The following is a 12098-nucleotide window of genomic DNA, read 5'->3' as shown; positions in this document are numbered from 1 at the left end:
CTCACAGGTGCTTACAACAGCCCTGTGGAGTGCACGCTATTCCCAGTTCACAAATGAGCCAATGACCTGCCCACAGCCATGCCCTGCCAGGCTGTGACCTCAGCTCAATCTGAAACTATGACCTGAATCATATCAGTACAGATGCCAACCACACCACTATAGGACATCAGACCAACCCTCTCCCGGAACATGCAAACCCCAAAGGCATCCACCCAGATTCATAACCAACTAGAAAAACGCACCATCTAATCTTCAGGCTGGAGAGGCCTCGCCAGCCCACTACTGGTCTCAAGGTCAGGAGCTGTCCCACCAGACCATAATCAGCCACATATCTTAGCTAGCCATACCTCATTGACCTGTGCTGCCACTGCTTCTGCTGGCCAAGGCAGGTGTTTGTTATGCAAAACGAGAGTGGAATGGGAAAACATACCCAGCAGGTTTGGCAAATAACTCAGATGGGAGGTCAAGGGCAAGCCTGGATCCCCTATCCTAATGGGGAACTGATTCCAAGAAGGGGGTGCAGGGGCATTACCATACTGGCCAGAGCTAATGGCAATCTCGATGATGGAGTCGCTGATCTGAGTGGCAGGCTCTCCCTGCGAGAGCACATCCTCAGGCGGGCCAGGCAGGGAGATATCCAGCAGAGCAGAAACATTAGGTGGAGAGAGCCGAGTGCTGGAGCCCTCTGCCAAGGGCGAGGTGGAAAGTCCATTGTGGAGAGGAGCCTTGGAGAGCTCTGATAAGGAGAGGACGGGGGAACCCTGGTGGGAGATAGGGAATTGTTCAGACACAATAGATCCCTAATACAGAACAAACAAATCAACCTCAGCCCCACAAGGTGGTAACAAAGTCAAGTCAACAGAGAGGTGATGACCCTAGAAGACATCTCTCCCTTTCCAGTAAGAAACACAGTGGGGGATTTACTTCTCTAGAAACCACTCTACGGATGCAGGCCAGGGTGCCCCTGGTACTCTGGACCTGCTTCCCCTGATGGCAAGACAGCTGGTAACACCCAGGCAGAAGGTTAGTGCCGAGAAGTGCTACCAGCTGATAACCTCCTCCCCTTAGCTCAAGAAACTGTGCTCTTCCAGAACTGTGTCTGAATCAGCCATAGAGGGGAAATGTGTGTTCATCTATCTAGGCAACGGAAGGACAAAGCCATTGGGTGTCCATGTGTCCTTGTCACATCCTGGCAGTCCACAGCAGGGATGCTAGGTCTGCTGGCAGGACCAGGAGGATGGAGACTCAGCACTGGAGGGGGTTTCAGGGGCAGCTATTTTGCTCAGCAGCCACCAGCACACATTACCTGGAAATCGTCTGTCATTGGCTCCTGCTCAGGCCTCGGGGGGATGCTGATAAATGGATCACTTGTACTCTATGAGAAAAGAACATACCATGAGTGCCAATGAGCCCTACACACAGCCTGCCAGACCTCTGCCCAAAGGCTAGCGAGCCATTAAGCTCCTCAGGAAAGAGCTGTACTATTCCCCAGCTTCCTGAACAACCAACAGCGGACCAACACATTGCGGTCTAAGTTGGAAACCTCTTCCTGTGTGGACAAGCAAGCCCACTGCTTCTAGAGGGTGGGCCAACAAGTTGCTGCACTTAAGATTGTGAACTCAAACTTCATAGTTCTCAGGCAGGGCTGGGCTGGGAAACCAGAGAAACCCAAGTGCTGACAAAGGCAGAGAGGAGTGCTGATCAGGGGCCACTAGGCCCAATGTTGGCCAACTCGGTTCACGTTCCTTCTCAGGCCAAGCTGACACAGAAGTCTGCTGACATACAGTTCTTGCTTGTCTCAGTTCTGGATTCTCCAGTGTCACCCAGCAAGCCTCTCACCGCTGTCTCCTTCCATGGCTCTCTCCTCTGAGCCATGAGGCACTCACGCTGCCATACCCTCCCTGGTTTAGCAACACTCCTCCAGGCATTCGGATCTGTCCCCTCCTGAGGCAGAACTAGAGTCCACCATGACCTCAGTCCCATTATCTTGGCTCCCTTCCTTCTGGAGAGTGACCAACCCATCCCAAAAGCTGGTGGTAACTCAGAGAAGCCCTTCTAAACACTCACCCCCACGGCGGGGATGGGGTCTCTATTTTGGTGGGTGCCAGTGGAGTCGTGACCCGAGAGGGTAGCTGTCGCCTCATCTGAAGACAGTGGAGAGATGCCAGACAAGCCCTCAGCATCCAAGACGGGGAGGGGGCTCCCAGGGATAATGCCAGCACTTGTAGCTGCTAAGTCAACAGCACCTGGTAACAGAAAAGACACTGCCAATCCAAGCTCTACTGACATCCCAAAACATGCTCCACAGGGCTCACAGGAACAGCCTCCCCTCATGCCTCACTTCAGTGAGCAAGGGCAATGGCTTTCCTGTTTTCTCTGAAGGGCACTCAAGACGGCATGGCTTGGGGAAGAAGAAAGCAGAAACATCACTCAGAACCCTCAGTGGTGTCTATCTCCATGCTGGTCACAGAAACTTACTGGCCAGATGGCCTGTGGCCTGGGGTGGAAGGACCTTGGGCATGATTGGCCTAGACAGAGTCGCTTTGGTCAGGGAGGACTGGATGGGCCGGAATGATCCTCTCCCTGTGAGAACAAGAACAGAAGGCAGCCGCATTAAGCCCATTTGCCCCCAGTGCATGATGGGAGCTACAGAGTTTGCTTCACAGACAGGTGGGACCACGGAAGCTGAGCCAAGGTGGAAACCACACTGAACATTACAAATATGTGCTAACTTGAAGAAGTCGGAGGTCAAACAGGCCCCCACTGAGGAGAAATCTCTGGCATCCACGATGGCAGCAACACTGTGCCTTTGGGGGATAACGTCAGTCAGCACTGTCATCCCCTGGTGATGGCCCTTTAAGGGTGATGCACACCTGAGCTAACCTACGAGCTCCTCTGAGGAAGTCAGAGCATTAAATCTTGGACTCAGACTCTGCCTCTAAACTGGGCTCTTTCCTACTAGGCTTTCTGCAGATAAAAAGGAGGCATGAAAAAAACTGATCAACAGCTGTCTGGGTCTAGCAATTAAGTAAATCTGAAATGTCAAAATCAAGACTGAGCCCTGACTGGTGTGGCTCAGTGGGTTGGGCATTATCCTGCAGACCGCAAGGTCATCTGCTCGATTTGGGGTCAGGGCACATGCCTGGGTTGCAGGCCAGGTTGCTGGGGGTGGGGGGGCAGGGGAGGTACACGGGAGAGGCAACAGATAAATGTTTCTCTTCCTCTCTTCCTCCCTCTCTTTCCTTCTCTCCTTTCCTTCTAAAAGGAAAACATCTTTAAAAAAAAATCAAGACTGATTCAAAAGCTAAATCACAGCGTATGTGTTTCACTAAACAATTCTCACTGAAGAAAGAAAATTTACTTCAAAGAGCCAGGGCAATCGGTGACCTAAGAGACCTATGGAAGGCCTAAGCTGTACACCCCAAGATCATTCTATTCTGAAGAATAAAACAAACAAAAAGCTTGACAAGACATCAGAGAGAGGGTAGACCAAACTAAGCAAAGCATTCCTAACAGGGCCTCCTAAGCCCACCTTTGGAGGAAGCTGCCTGCGCTGCAGCCCAGGCCCAGCAAAGGGGCACACTCAGTGTCTGCTGACAGACTGGACGGGGGAATTCTGGAAATGTCATTCCAAGAGCTGTGACAGCAAATGCCTGCCCTTCCCAATGATGAGGCCACATGCGAGTAAGGTAGAGTGAACAGCCAACCCCAGGGGCCCCAGTGCTTACCCGTTATGGAAGAATTCGACATGATAGAGAAGGAGCAGACATTGTGGGACTGGTTTTCAGATGGTCTAGGAAGCAGGGTTCTCTGTGGAGGAAAAACGGCCAACAATCAGATGACAAGAAAAACCCCAACACCAAATATCACTCCGGAAACCAGGGAAGTTATAAATGGATATTCCAGTTAGCGGCAAGCTGAGTATGACCAGATGGCTCTGGTTCCAGAGCTAATGACACAAGGGCACCTGGGAAAGTCTGAGAACGAACACACCCTACAGATACAGATCCCTGAACACTGCATCCTCACTGAATCCGGAGATCAAACCTTCCCTCAGGGAAACTAGAGAAATCTCAGAACCACCTACTGTTAATCCAGAACATTCTTCTGGATTTGGCTGGAACACAACTAGTCATATATATCTGCTTATCATTGCTCAATGTGAACTGTTACGGCAGACAACCACTTATTCTGGGACTCCTCAGATTTGGGGTGAAGAAAATGAAGTCACCGGCTGTAAGAGAAAGGCCAGGGGCCTGAGGCCCTCTACGCTGTCCTGGTGCCCACTCCTGCCTATCTGCCCAGGGCTTCTGTGTGTGAATAATGAAGTTCCAGTGCGACAAATACCATCTAAAGAAATATTAATTGCTGAAATGGTTACTCTTTAAAGTAAAACATTAACAGAAAGTATCTGTCAACCCGAAAGTGTCCCAAGGACCTCCAGCTCTGGGGGCACAGCTGTCTCTCTGCGGACATACAAAGGACATCTCTATGCCCCCAGAGGCGTGCCAAAGTGTTGGCAAAGAGTAAAGGAAGTGCTCCTGGGGCTGCAAACTCGACAGGGCCATCAGATCTGCTCGGCCGCTGTGAGGCGGTGGGGTGACCTGTTAAAAAGGTGGGGAGCTAAGATGTGCCTGCCCTGCTCCAAATGCACTTTCTGTTCAAGAGCCAACTACAGTCTGCCCACATACACAAAAACACTGGGGATTCAGAACACTTGTTCCTTCCTAAGATCCATCACGCAATCTTTCATTTCTAAATAAATTAATCTAAGAGTCAAACAAAACGAGATCCACATACTAATCCCAAAACAACGCATACTAATAACTTTCTCAGCCCGCAGTCACTTCGGAAGTCCAGCTTCACCTCTTTTATCTTTCTACCTCCAAATAAAACTGCCCTCTTTCTCACATGTAGCTTATTCCTGGATCTCCTCTCTGGTCTGCATACGTCACCTACAGGCCCCCCAGCGTTCATCATTATGAACACCGACGCAGTTTGGCCTCTGATCAACCCATAAACCTTGCCAACTGCGTCCACTGACCACGTGTTTATAAAGAAATGTGCTGACAGTCCTCAAATATGTACTGATCTGGAACATTCTTGAGACTCAAATCCCCAGAACTTTGTCTTTTTTGCAAGTAGTTTTCATGTTGTGCAAAGATTATCTTTAATTTCAGGCATAGTTAGGGACACTGCTATTATTTTATTTATCCTATTTATAAAAAGGAAGAAAGGGACAGGGACTCCCCATTTCAGGTGAACACCGAGACACAGGAGAAAAACAGTGTGCCCGGCAGCTTGGCCAGTGGGAAGCCATGCAAACCTGACTAGGGTTCCTGACCTGGACCACCAGGGGCTTCCGAAGGTGCCGGTTCTGCAATTTCCGGGGCTTTGGCAAGAAGAAATCCGACTGCATCTGTGAGGAAAACAACGCCCAATCCCTGTGAGCGCTGTCACAGCAAACTCGGTCAGCAAGCAAGCTCAGGGGCGCAGCCCTCATACTTACACTGATGGAGTTCAGATGCTGAAGGAAAGTCAACTCTGTCTCTTTACTGGGAGAGAAGAGCTTCCCATGTCGGCTGTTGGGTGGCAAAGTTGTTGGGACAGCAAAAAGGCCACCATCTGAGTCACTGCTTCCTGTACTGGAGGGACCAGCCACCAATAGGGGTCTTGGAGGGTTTCTCAAACCTAGAAAAGGAGAAGGGGAAGTGAACACAGCTACAGTCACCTAGCAACACTCCCACTGTGAATGGAGTTGTACTGGGAAGAAAATCAGGAAGAATCCCTGACAACCTGTTCAGTGAAAGAAATCCCCTATATCTTAGTCCTATAAAACCTACTTTTCCAACTTTCTGAAATTCCAGTTTCCATGGTGAGCAGATCATAGCTCCTGCCACACAGGATAAAGGTACTTTCCCACCCTGTTTGATCCTCAGTGGGAAGGGTAGCTATGCCTTCACTTTTCAGAGCTAGAGGAACTACCAGAATATCTAGTGTAGACCAGAGGCCAGCAAACTCTCTTTAAAGGGCCAGATAATAAATGTTGCTTTCTGGGCTTACACAGATATCCTCTGCTAAATTCAGCTCTGTAGCACAAAAGCAGCTACAGACAACATGTATATGCACCAGAGAGTGTAGCTATGTGGCAAGAAAACTTTATTTACAACCAGCAGGCTGTGGGCCATAGTTGCTGATATGTGGTCTAAATCTCTAATTACACAAAACACAGACTCAGAGATAGAAGGACAGAAAATATTTATTGAGGAACCACTTTTGGAACTCTACTCGCTGTTTTTATTATTGTAGATGCTACTGCAAAGCATCCTTGATTCATGGTAAACTGGGTCTCTTCTCTTATTATTATTTGCAAACCTGTGAGTTTACACTGACACCCACAGCACCCAGAAACTAGGTCTTCTAAGCACTCGCCTGGATTCTGGCACTGCAGGGGCACTGGTCTAGAAGCACCCTCAATTCAGAAAGAGGATGGATATTAAAGAGTACATGGGCCCTGGCTGGTGTGGCTCAGCAGATTGAGCTGCGGCCTGCAAACCAAAGGGTCACTGGTTCAATTCCCAGTCAGGACACATGCCTGCCTGCGTTGCAGGCCAGGCCCCCAGTGGGGGAGCATGATACAGACAACCACACATTGACGTTTCTCTTTCTCCCTCCCTACCCCTCTCTAAAAAGGTATATAAATAAAACCTTAAAAAAAAAAAGAGTACACGGAATTACAAAATTTTAACAACAGAAGACTATACAAATAGCCCTACCACCAAGTACCATGCCTCTGTCTGTGAGAGCCGCCGATTCACAGGTGCTGCCGCCTTCCTCAGGCACAGTAGCACAGAAACAGGATAAAGGTGACGAGAAGCAAAAACAAGACCTGCAGGCGGCCTTGACCCCGACACTGGACACTGACGCAGCCCGGTTTTCTTGCAGGCCCCTAGGAAGTGCTCTCAGGGGAACAAATCTTCAAGCACTGAACAGGCAGGCTACTCACAACACGGCACGTTTGAGAAAACACAAAGCTAGTGACATTGACTGAATGAAAAATAACCCTAGAGCAACAATTTCTAACTGTGCCACAACGATTTTTAAAACATGCAATACCTATTCAGTCAGGGGCACTGGCTTCTTTTCCCTTAGACTGTCAAATAAAAAAACGGTAACAGCCAACTCAACAATAGCCACCTGATGTGAATGAATCAAAATTATACCTATTTTGTCATCAGATTGGCAAAAATCTTTTTTGGTGTGCTGCAAAACTTTAGTAAATAGTTTGTGTGCCATGAGACAAGAAAGGCTGAAAAATCACTGCCCTAGAGAACTGTTAACACACCAGAACACTAGGTCTCTTCAGCCAGAAAGTCGCTGCAGGTTTTAGGGTACCCGTCTAGATCAGAGCGAGAACAGAGGCAGGACCACCTCGCCTCTTGCGAGATGCACCGTACATCAGTTATCACTGCAGAGAACCTAGCCAGTGTGCATGTTCCAGATGTCCAGGACGGCCATGTTCGGTGGCAAGAAAGCCTGCCTATGGGAGCCGTTACGACCCTCTTCATGCCTAATGTGGAAGTCTTTTGGGTTACAGGATGCAGAGGAATGTGCCAGCCCTCTGCCCTGCTGGCCCTGCATCCCCAGACATCCCATCTCATCAGGTCAGCCTCAGAAACAGTTATAAGACTTTGGTGAGTGAAGGGCAGGAGGCAGGCTTAGACACACTCAGCACAGACCTATGTCAGGGGCACACAGGGCACATGCAAGTGTTTTTCTACCTTTAAAATTCACGATTCTAGCCATAATTAATCGGGTTTACTAAAAAGTACTAAGCAAAGAAAACCAATGCCTCAGGGGAAACAAGTCATGTTGATCCTCGGTTTACATACCCAGTGACCCTAAATTTAAATGTCTCCTGGATAGCCCTAACTGGTGTGGCTCAGTGGGTTGGGCACCATTCTGCAAACTAAAAAGTCACTGGTTCAGTTCCTGGTCAGGGCACATTCCTGGGTTGTGGGTCAGGTCCCCAGTCAGGGGGCATGCAAGAGGCAATAGATGGATGTTTCTCTCCTTTTCCTTTTCTCCCTCCCTTCTCTTCTCTCTAAAAATGAGGAAATGGGCATGGACCCAGTACCGGCCATAGAGCCGCCATGGGTCGGCCCAGCCCCGGGCCCCACGCTGCAAAGTACTGACCTAGAGCCAGAACTGAAGCTACAAGATGGCTGATCAGGATCCTGGGGTATCAGCCGCATCCAACAAATGCTGACCTTGGGTGCTGGGGCTGTGGTCACCTCTCTTCACGACCCCACTGGACGTGGGGAAGGTTCACCTGCAGTCTCAACGCCCCTCAGCGGCCACCAAGCTGATGCCTTCCACCAGAGTCTGGAGCCTCTCTCGTATGCCAAAGGGAAGTGCCTCCTGTACGGCAATGGTGTCCTGGAGCCCCTGTATTTGTGCCCAAATGGTACCCACTGTGCCACCTTGTTTCAGGGCCCCGCTCACTTCACTGGCACCATGGATGCCTTTGTGAAGACTGTGGGACACAAGGGCACCAGGACCCTGTGGAGTGGCCTCCTACCCACCCTGGTGATGACTATGACAGCCACCGCCATCTACTTCATTGCCCACAGCCAACTCAAGGCCTTCCTGTGTAGCTCAGCCCTGACCTCTTACTTCTATGCACCCATGGTGGCTGGTACACTGGCCCACTTGGGCACTGTGACTGTGATCAGCCCCCTGGAGCTGGTACAGACAAAGCTGCAGGTTCAGGATATGTCATACTGGGAGTTGGGTGCCTGTGTCCGAGCCGCCATAGCTCAGGGCAGCTGGCGCTCACTGTGGCTGGGCTGGGGCCCCACAGTCCTTCAGGATGTACTCTTTTCAGCCTTGTGTTGATTCAAATAGGAGCTGTTGAAGAGCTGGCTGAGTGGGCTCAGGCCAAAGGACCAGACGGCAGTGGGCATCAGCTTTGTGACTGGTGGCATCCAGGGACAGTGGCAGCCATCCTGACCCTACCCTTCGATGTGGTGAAGACTCAACACCAGGTTGCGCTGGGAGTGGTGGAGGCAGTGAGAGCGTCGCCCCTGAACGCTCACTGACCTGGCTGCTGCTGCAGAGGATCTGGGCTGAGTCTGGCACCAGGGGACTCTTTGCAGGTTTTCTCCCAAGGATCATCATGGTTGCCCGCCCTGCGCCCTGCCCTGTGCGGTCTGATCAGCACGTGTGAGCTGGGCAAAAGCTTCTTTCAGAGGCTCAACCTAGAATAGCCTCTGGGCCAGTGAAAGAAGCAAGGGAATGTGGGCCCCATCTCTTCTATGAATGGGGTGGGGCAGGAGAGACTGAGCCAGGCGCCTTGTCCTCAGGAGATGGGCCTCATTTTTCTTCCCTCTCAACTCTGAGCCCCAGGGGTAGTGCCTCACCCCTTTGGGCATACCCATGCCCCCCCAGGCAGCTTTCTTCCTGCTGGTCCTCATCCCAAGCCCCAAAGATCATCACTTTCCCACCCTCGCCTTTCAAGTTCAACGCCAAAGCAGTTAACTGCCCCCCTCTGCCCCCTTGCCCATTTCGCTGTGTGTTTGTGGTAGCTGGGCCTGCCCCTGTTAATTCCTTGAGTGTAAAGATGAAAAAAATAAACAAACAAATAAAAAAATCTAACAAATAAATAACCCCCAGATGTACAGCTGGGGTAAAGACACACAGCGGACTGGCAGGCCAGACTCTCTCCGAGGCGAGTGCTGTCCTGCTGGGAAGTCTCTGAACCTAGGTGCCTGTAGTCTTTTATTTTAAAAGATGTTTTAAAATTTATTTTTAGAGAGAAGGGAAGAGAGGGAGAATGAGAGAGAGAGAAACATCGATGTGTGAGAGAAACATCGAATGGCTGCCTCTTGATCAGTTGCCTCTCCCGCACCCCCAACTGGGGACCAGGCCAGCAACCGAGGCCTGTGTCCTGACCGGAACTGAACCGGTAACCTTTCATTTCATGGGACAATGCTCAACCCACCGAGCCATGCCTGTCAGGGCTACTCTAATATTTTAGATGTAAAGAAAAATATTCTCTAGAAGATTCAGAAAGAACCAAACCTTCTCATACTTTAAGCCAACTCAGCACGTTATGAAGGCTTCTGCTGACCTCACAAAGCACAATCCCCCAGAAGCGAACAAGCTGGCAAAAGCTATCCCACGTTTCTCACTGGTGTCTGCCCCGGAGGACCCCAAAGCCCTTGGTGACAGGCCTGCTTCACCCTCCCCTCCAGGAGGTAGCAATTTCTGTCATCTTAACCTTGCCCACTGGAATGTGACTGAGTGGGGCCAGGCCTCAGGCATCCCTGTACTTTCAGCCCTGGAATAGCCCCCATGCCCAGCAGGGTGCCCAGGATGGTGGGATCTGGGTGAAAGGGGCTGCCAAACCTCACCTGAGGAGGGGCAAGACGCAGAGCTGGGAGAGAAGGTCTTGCTGTTGCGAAGGGTAGACTGGTTTCGAGGGCAGCGGGGGCTCCGGGAGCTGATGTTCACCACCTTCCCAGGGGGAGTTGTCAACTGCTCCTCCTGGGCAGGCCTCACTGAGGCCATAGAGCTGGCATTCGATTCCGGAGCCTAGGACAGAAAAAGGCCAAAACAAGAGCCAAACTCAGCCTATGAACAATGGTTCTGGAATGAGTGCCCAGGAACAGAAGGCACAAGAACTCCGAGTTTAGAGGGACAGCAAAGGCTGAGAGACCAGTCTTCCATGATGGCACAGATCAGTATCCCTGAGTAACTCAGCAATGCCAGTGGTCAAAATCACCAGTCAGGTAGGTATTTAGGGGTGCTGCACCTCCTGTACCCCACACCTCCTCCTGTACCTCCCATGGCCCTTCAGTCCCCAGACCTGACCTGCTTTTTCCTTTCCATGGGAACTGTGTCCCCCGCCCCCACCTACATTCCTGCTTAGCGTATTCAATCTCACTGTTCAACTGCCTGAGTGCCCAGCCAGCGTCTTGTCAGCATCCTGACACCCTCGGGAACTTGCTTGTCAGTGTGCTTCACCCAAACCTCAGCAGGAGGGAGACCACAAGGCCAGGCCATCCATCTCTCATTCAAGGTCCCGATTCTCTGTTGGGGCCTTTGGTCAGCGGTTCTCACACCTGAGCTGCATCTGAATCACCTGGTAGAGGGTGTCAAAACATGGTTTGTGGGACCCCCAAAACCTGCATCTTTCACAAGTTCCCAGGTGATGCTGAGGCTGTTGCCAGGGAACCCACTTTAGGAACCATGGCTCTGAGCACCTTGCTTTGCATTCTCTCCAATAATATTGCCAACTTGCTCGATTCTCCCCTTCACTTGAGGCGAAGGCCGCTACCTCAGCTGGGTTGCTTCCAGCTTTTGCAGGAGCCATGCTAGCTTATCCTCCTTCCCTAGGGTACAGAACATACTCACATGTCCCCCAGTCTCCTTTCCTGACCCTTCCAAAAGACAAACCTGAAAGTTTTTTAAACTCATCATTTCTGTCCAATCACCCTATTACCTTATTATTGCCCGTGCCCCCCTGAGGGTCACCTCCACATTGCCAAATCCAAAGGCCATCGCTCACCCTCAGGCCTTGCCTTACCAGTCTCTATAGTGTCCAGCCAGTCCCCACCCACCCCTGCAAGGGCCACCTCTCTCATGGGGCCCTGATTCACTTCACCACTGCTCTACTGACAGCCTCTGCACGCGCTGTACGGAGGCGCAACAGAGAAAACGGGAACCCGGCAGGAGTCACACTGGAAACCACGACAGAACAGCAAATTCAGATTGAGTGCCCGAGAAAGGTGGAGGTGTAATGTGCGTTCTGAGGCACCCCTCGCACTGGTTATGATGTGACTTAGCACTCAGGGGTGCACAGTGAGCCTGTAGTCCTGACCTGTCCCCCAAAACCACTGCCACCAGCTTCCTCAGCTGCTCCTCCTAGAAACTGTGAGCCTCCAGGCTTTTAAATATCATGCAGACACTGCTATTTCGGGAACAACTTAAGACTCTGCTTTCTTGTGTCTAGGAGAGCCTACGAGACTTTCCCACCAGTTAATGTCTCTGCCCCATTTGCAGCTCCTCTAATTGGCCACCCCAGGTAGGGGGTC

General features: G+C 51.0%; 1 protein-coding gene and 1 pseudogene across 2 annotated transcripts in view; one reads left to right on the top strand and one right to left on the bottom strand.

The window, feature by feature from the left end:
- CRAMP1 (cramped chromatin regulator homolog 1) overlaps positions 1-12098 on the bottom strand; it is a 64669-nt gene that overhangs the window by 9310 nt on the left and 43261 nt on the right. For both annotated transcript variants that reach the window (XM_053928131.1, XM_045189705.2), the window contains exons 11-18: positions 10416-10596; positions 5510-5691; positions 5345-5419; positions 3729-3810; positions 2479-2583; positions 2068-2246; positions 1307-1375; positions 533-761 (exon numbers count right to left, since the gene is read on the bottom strand). In XM_053928131.1, the coding sequence (XP_053784106.1) occupies positions 533-761; positions 1307-1375; positions 2068-2246; positions 2479-2583; positions 3729-3810; positions 5345-5419; positions 5510-5691; positions 10416-10596 (1102 nt within the window). The remainder of the gene's footprint in view (positions 1-532; positions 762-1306; positions 1376-2067; positions 2247-2478; positions 2584-3728; positions 3811-5344; positions 5420-5509; positions 5692-10415; positions 10597-12098) is intronic.
- LOC112298284 (mitochondrial glutathione transporter SLC25A39 pseudogene) lies at positions 8222-9886 on the top strand (annotated as a pseudogene).

The sequence above is a fragment of the Desmodus rotundus genome, chromosome 1, assembly GCF_022682495.2.
Source record: "Desmodus rotundus isolate HL8 chromosome 1, HLdesRot8A.1, whole genome shotgun sequence".
Lineage (NCBI taxonomy): Eukaryota > Metazoa > Chordata > Mammalia > Chiroptera > Phyllostomidae > Desmodus > Desmodus rotundus.
This window is presented reverse-complemented; position numbering and strand designations above follow the sequence as displayed.